General features: G+C 25.0%; 6 protein-coding genes across 6 annotated transcripts; 4 read left to right on the forward strand and 2 right to left on the reverse strand.

Moving 5' to 3' along the window:
• Positions 1 to 3: 3 nt before the first annotated feature.
• Positions 4 to 921, forward strand: AAJ76_1000186637 (farnesyl pyrophosphate synthetase; the record flags this gene model as incomplete). The annotated part of the gene is made up of 1 exon (XM_024473622.1): positions 4 to 921. The coding sequence occupies one exon, from the start codon at positions 4 to 6 to the stop codon at positions 919 to 921; it is 918 nt and encodes a 305-aa protein (XP_024332471.1).
• A 582-nt stretch (positions 922 to 1,503) lies between these two features.
• On the forward strand, positions 1,504 to 2,259 carry AAJ76_1000188137 (hypothetical protein; the record flags this gene model as incomplete). The annotated part of the gene is made up of 1 exon (XM_024473623.1): positions 1,504 to 2,259. One exon carries the CDS (start codon positions 1,504 to 1,506, stop codon positions 2,257 to 2,259), a length of 756 nt encoding a protein of 251 aa, XP_024332472.1.
• A 287-nt stretch (positions 2,260 to 2,546) lies between these two features.
• AAJ76_1000189180 (hypothetical protein) lies at positions 2,547 to 2,882 on the forward strand (the record flags this gene model as incomplete). The annotated part of the gene is made up of 1 exon (XM_024473624.1): positions 2,547 to 2,882. One exon carries the CDS (start codon positions 2,547 to 2,549, stop codon positions 2,880 to 2,882), a length of 336 nt encoding a protein of 111 aa, XP_024332473.1.
• Positions 2,883 to 3,496: 614 nt separating this feature from the next.
• On the forward strand, positions 3,497 to 4,042 carry AAJ76_1000190130 (hypothetical protein; the record flags this gene model as incomplete). The annotated part of the gene is made up of 1 exon (XM_024473625.1): positions 3,497 to 4,042. One exon carries the CDS (start codon positions 3,497 to 3,499, stop codon positions 4,040 to 4,042), a length of 546 nt encoding a protein of 181 aa, XP_024332474.1.
• A 209-nt stretch (positions 4,043 to 4,251) lies between these two features.
• Positions 4,252 to 5,580, reverse strand: AAJ76_1000192213 (hypothetical protein; the record flags this gene model as incomplete). Its single annotated transcript, XM_024473627.1, has 1 exon — positions 4,252 to 5,580. The coding sequence occupies one exon, from the start codon at positions 5,578 to 5,580 to the stop codon at positions 4,252 to 4,254; it is 1,329 nt and encodes a 442-aa protein (XP_024332475.1).
• Positions 5,581 to 6,432: 852 nt separating this feature from the next.
• Positions 6,433 to 6,557, reverse strand: AAJ76_1000193188 (hypothetical protein; the record flags this gene model as incomplete). Its single annotated transcript, XM_024473628.1, has 1 exon — positions 6,433 to 6,557. A coding segment is annotated over one exon (125 nt), but the record flags the coding sequence as incomplete, so codon positions are not given.

A 6,557-nucleotide genomic window follows, 5' to 3' on the forward strand; every position in this document is an offset into this window, starting at 1 on the left:
TTTATGACTGCACACGAAATTTCCCCATTTATTGTTGAAAAGATTTCTCTTATCTGTGAAGGCTACAGCCTAAGTAAAATTTTTGAGATGATTAATTATAACATATCTGGTGGTAAGAATGTCAGATTTGATATTCTATCACATGTAACCAATAACAGTAAATTGTGTGTACTAGAAGAAGATAAATTTTTAGTAGGTTTTTGTATGGAGTTATTTCATGCTTCTTTTATCTTAAGTGATGATATTGTTGATAATTCTTTAATTAGAAGAAATAAACCTTGTTTTCACTTATCAAGAAAGATGAAAGCACTCAGGGATTCGAGGTTTTTAATTAGTTTGATTCATAAACTACTAAAAACACTAAAAAATAATAGTAATAAACTACGAAAAATTATTGATAAATGCTTTTATGATACTTGTTTAGGACAGGCTATTGATACGAAACATAAGGAAAGAGATGAATATACATTTAAAATGTACAAAACCATTTGTGAATTGAAAACTTCATCTTATTCAGTTTATATGCCATTGGCTTGTGGTTATATATTAGGAGATAGAGACTGTCCCTATTATCTTGAACAACTTACCAACCTTATAGGTCTTATTTATCAAATGAATGATGATTATTTGAACTTTTTTCCTGAAAAGACGAATAAAACTTCTAACGATCTTGACGAGTATAAGTTGACGTACTTCACTGCAAAATTGAATGAAGAAAATACTAATGAAAAAGAAGTTCAATCTTTTTTTAATAAAAAGGGTGTATCTGAATACATTAAAAAATGGATTTTCTCTTATTTTGAAAAGTATCAAGTTGAAAAAAAGATGTTTGTCGAGGAATCTAGGAAAATGATACAAAAAGAAGATGAAAACGATCTACTTTTTTTGTATAATATACTTAAAAGATACGAATTAAATTAATTTTATGTATTTTGTATCTGCTTAATAATTTTCAAATGTATATCTTTCTAAAATATTTTAAAGAGAATCTTATCATTAATTATAGCTGCCAAGGTATACCATAAAATTAATTTATCTTTTTTAAATCTCCATATATTATTTTAAGAATATGATTTCTTTTTATTATATCTAGAATTGATAAGTTAATCTATTTAAAACAATATTTTATAGTATATATGTTTACATCTGTTAGGAGTACAATAACATGCCAAGTATCTCAATGTGAATATATGAATAGATATTTAACAAGGATAAATATATATTTATATTTTAAATAAACCCATGTTTTCTTATCACAATTCTTCTTTCAATAACAACAACTCACTTAAATACGTTTATATAGATTTAAGTTGATATGCAAAAAAATGAACAGCAAAAAGAGATTGATCGATCAATAATTAGGTACTACTAAAGAAGTAGTAGATATTGTAAGTAATCATACCTATACTTAAAGTCAAATTATTTCTATGTTTATATAAATTCATATTACAATTATTAACAATAATTTTTATAAATCTACTAATATAGTTTTGCCCTTGTTACATGATTTCAAAGTCAGTTTTATACATTTCTTGTGACATTTTAACTGCTTTGTATTTAAAATCGTACAAATATTTATTCATATCACTTTTAATTCCTTCTGATTCTTCTAGCCTAGAAAATTTTATTTTGTGTTTGATTGATTATGACTGCTGTTTTGAAGAATTTTTGCCTTACATTTCAATTTTTTATTATCCTGTTGTAAATTTTTGGTATGGTATTGATGTCAATTTTAATGCAGAACAAGATGCAAAATATTTCATAAAACAAAAATCTTTTTTAGCTTTTTTGTATTATCTCCTAAGTTTTAAAATTGAATGTAAAGAATATGATAAAATATATAGGACATGCCATTTGCCATCATTTGGAATAACTTGGTTTAATTTTTTGCATATTTTTTATGAAAATTCTTTCCTTGTTTTTAATATCTTAAATATTGGATACATTTATGCTATTTTGAAATTTAAATATTTTTTAAAATTAAACAAACTTAAAAAACCAACAAACTATCAAAAATCTCATATGTACAAATTTATTTTAATATTTAAACAAAGTACATTTAAGAATTATTTAATTTACATTATCAAAAGTAGATTTTTATTTGTATATTGTATCTTATATGTGATATGGAGACATGTATATTTTCTTGTACATTCAATTGGTATAGGTAATCCCAATTTTATGTTTTGGATTAATGTTATATTTCTTTGTGTATTTTTATATGGCGTGTTTGGTTGTAAATTAAAGGTAAAGAAGTAAATTAAATAATTTTATTAAAAAACAATATTACTTTAAATTGTGTTTGTAAAGAATACAACCAAGATTAACTTCTTTTTGTATTTGTAGTAGATATTTAAGTTGAATTATGTTTTAGCAAGCATATTAATATTTTATTTAAACTATATTTCAGCGTGCAAATTAATATTTAGATAAAATAAAGTCATCTCAAAATTGTTCGGTTTAAATTTATAACAAATTTAATTTGTTAAATTTGATACAAATGTAATGTTTTACAATTTAATAAATTAAAAATACCAGCCCCCATAATGATACAAAATATAATAAAAATTCAAAGAAGAACTAAACGTACACCCACAATACTTATTCAACCTAATGGACAGTGTATTAGCCCATTTACAAATGTAAAAAAAGAAAAACCACTTATCTTTAAAAATTGCACTGGTAATAACGAAGACTTAAAGCTATCATTTAAAGACAAGATTAATTTTTTTGAGTCACTTAGTAAACAGAAAGATACTGAATTGCCTGTTAATAATAAACACAAGAAGCCTTTTAAAGTTGAAACAACTGTATGCATTACAAGAACATTTGATTTTGCGTTATTGAAAAATAAATGGGAGGCATTGTCTTTAAGTAAATAATATAATAATATTTATAACATAAATACATTTTGCTATTTTATACATATATTTGTATAAATAAACGTTTAATAATTTATTTTTTGTATCTTTTTGATTTTTAAAGTTTAATTAATTAATTTTAGTAAATGATAAATGAAAATCAAAAGAAAAATTTACTTAAAAATAATGTGTATGATTTTACAGCACAAAAACGTTTATTTAATTAATTAATTTTAGTAAATGATAAATGAAAATAAAAATTTACTTTAAAAATAATGTGTATGATTTAACAGCACAAAAGAAATCCTATCTAAAGTTGTTCACACTACTATTAAAATATTACACTAAAGTTAAATCTTTAATACTGTAATGTAAAGATTCTCTTTTTGGATATACATTTAAACTTTTTTTAAAACCCTCTTAGTTATGTAAAAGACTAATCTTTTATGCACATGTCATTTCCTCTTTAAGTAACATCAATTAAACATTATAAATAATTTTTAAATTAATAAACTTTTTATTAAACAATGTTTTACTGTCACACTTAAATTACAGAAATAATAAAAAAGGAGTAAACATTAAACAAAACAACTTAAGCGGTTTTAGATGTTTTTAAAAAATTAATATAACCCTATATGTTTGCGTTTAAGTCTAATATAAAAAAGAGAAAGTGTAAGTTAAATGAAAATGAAATTATAAATAAACCTATCAACAAAATATCAGAAAATATAAATCAATTAGAAAACAAAGAAGATTTAAGTTTACATCAAACAGAGATAGTCGATTTAGATTATTTAAATAATTTTATCAACTTTTACGAAAAAGGAGATACTTTTTTTGAAAATGACAAATCGAATAAAAAAATGGACAAATTTGAAAACGAAAGTGTATGCGATACAGAAAGTATAAAAAAGTTAGATACAGAATCTTTAGAGAATAAAATATATTTATCTGAGATTAACGTCTCGTCACCACGACCACAAAATAGCCCTGTTTCAAAATTAAAAAAATTGCCTTACATTAAATATGATATTAACTCTTCAGATATACATTGCCTAATTATTAAAGATCAAATAAAAATAGATCAAAACGAAATTAACACTGAATTGTACGTGAAAAGACTTGAAATTTGGATGTTGCTGTTTTATGAACTATTTTTAGTATTGCTTTTTATAAATTAGAACTTATAACATCTAATAATTTATAAAAATGATAATATAAGCTTTTAATATGAAATATTGATTCAAGAAAAAAGATGGTTATTTTTAAATTAAAGATATATTGTCTTTAATAGAATCTATAAGTCTTTTAAAACTAAAGTCATACTATTTCTAATGAAATACTAAATAAAGAGAATTTTTAAATTAAAGTTATATTTTAAAAAAAAAATTTAATGAGGACCAACAAACTTCACCACTAACAACACTAAAGGATCCTCATAATCGCCCTTATCAGATCCATCCCTATCAACAATACACCATATACTTGGTTTATTACAATTAAATTTATCTTCCGATAAATTTCTAATTCTAGAGCGTTCTGGTGACGCTTGTCCCTCTTCAGTTCCAATACCTTTTTCATTTAAATCTAATGTCACTTTGTGCCTAAAACGATACATCTTTCTAACTATTGCTTCTTTACCTGTTGTATACGAACGTAACATCTCTGTTTCAGGATTTAAATAGTCTGTAATACAATCATTATTACCAACTGTAGTAATCTTCAATCTAGGTATCTCTACATCTATCGTTTCATGTCTATTAGCTTTAAAGTATTTGAAAGCCTTTCTTATTATTTTATCAAAATTCTGTAGCGTTTTAATTAACTGCTTTTCAAGCTCCAAAGGCTGTATTATCAAAAAGGAACACAGTTTTCTACCCATCATCATTTCCATCTCCAAAACTTCTACATCTTTATCCCGATACACTTTAAATGGTCCACTTTGCCGCATTTTTTCCATGTACACTCTCCTGTATGGCAACCTAAACTCCTTAGTTATCGAATCTTTTTCGTCAAACTCGTTAACCCAACGTGCGTTAATAACAACAGTATTAATAAAACCAATTCCTCTATCTAAAAATTGATGATCTGTATCTGTAAAAAAAGCTTCTCCCGTTAGTTCCTCAGAAACTTCATTAACTATTCGATGCGCATCTTCTTTCATATAAAAGTCAACACACTTAACCTTTGCAGCGTGCTTTTCCGTTAAGATTTCACATGACTCCGAGGTAAATCCTTTTCTTTCATTTACAAATGCCACATAATTAGTTACGAATCCCGGCTGGTATTTTTCAAATATTCTGTCAAAAAGTCTTCGTAACTTTATCACCAATGTTTCATAATCTTCTCGTTGAGATTCAAAAAAGTTTTTTAAACTGACATTAAGAGCTAAATCATCAGATACCATGGTTAAAGTACGAAGTAAAGTTAACGGCGAATACATAAATGTATGATTAGTATACTTACAATATTCAACGAGTCTTGTATCATGAGGTTTATAATCTGAATGATCCTTAGGTAACAAACAGTTTTTATAACTCTTTTCACGAATTTCATTAGCCTTCACAAAATCATCAGCTCTACTGCCATCATCCGAGCCAAGAACCTTTTGAAAGTCACAATCTGATACAAATTCTGCTTCTAATTTATCGTAATACCTTGATAGCTCTTCAACTGATTCTAAAGACCATTTAGTTATAAAACACAGTAATTTTTGCATAAGGGTGGGGATGAAAATGTATTTATACAAAAATAAATTAAATTACAACGAAGCCTCTTAAAATACATTAAAATAATAATTATAACCTGTTATTAGACACTATTTTAATTTATTTTTCATTTTATTTAAATAAGAATATAGCATAAATGTAATTTTACAGACAAGAAGGACAATCTTGATGTCAAGTAAATATTAATCATTGAATTTATAGTAAATTGACTTTTAACAAGATTAATTTAAAATGTAAATTATCTGTAATATTACATTAACATTACAAAATATATTATATTAATTATTTCTAAATAAATGGATTACTTTGTGCACACAATAAAAGGGTTTTATTTTCGGAATTTCATACCCAATAAATAAACAATATTTAATTAAATTTGTTTTTAGACATCTAATAAAATATAATATTGTTCAAAGATATATCGGCAATTTTTAATAAAAATTTTGTTTTTTTATTTGTTGGTTTTAACATAAACTACTTTTTATATCTTTAAGTTTTCGCATTTTTTAATTAAATAATGAAAGCGTTTGACAGATGTTAAAGAGATCAAATAATAAAGTAGACAATTAAAATATAAAAGATCTATTTATTTTTTAATTATTGTAAATGTATTTTTAGTTAAAATTTCAACAAACAAAAATGTAATAAAATAAATAAAAAGTTTATTGTTAAAAAATAAAAATCAGCAACAGAAGAAAAACCACCAGGCCACCAAAAACTCCATTGTAAAACAAAACATCAATATTCCGCTTAAAAGCCAACATAGCATTACGGCCTTGCTTATAGGAGAAAAGAGCGTTCTCTTAGGATACAGAATCCTCGGTCTACTTAAAGACCATTTCTCACCTTAAGTGAGTGCACAGAACAACATCGCCTGGCTCAATACACCATTTAAGAACACAACTCAGTTCAGCGGGGCGATACAGCAACAGTATCATGCCTGACCTCCCCCAGGTCAAAATTAAAA

The sequence above is a fragment of the Vairimorpha ceranae genome (genome assembly GCF_000988165.1).
Source record: "Vairimorpha ceranae strain PA08 1199 chromosome Unknown NODE_1, whole genome shotgun sequence".
NCBI lineage: Eukaryota > Fungi > Microsporidia > Nosematidae > Vairimorpha > Vairimorpha ceranae.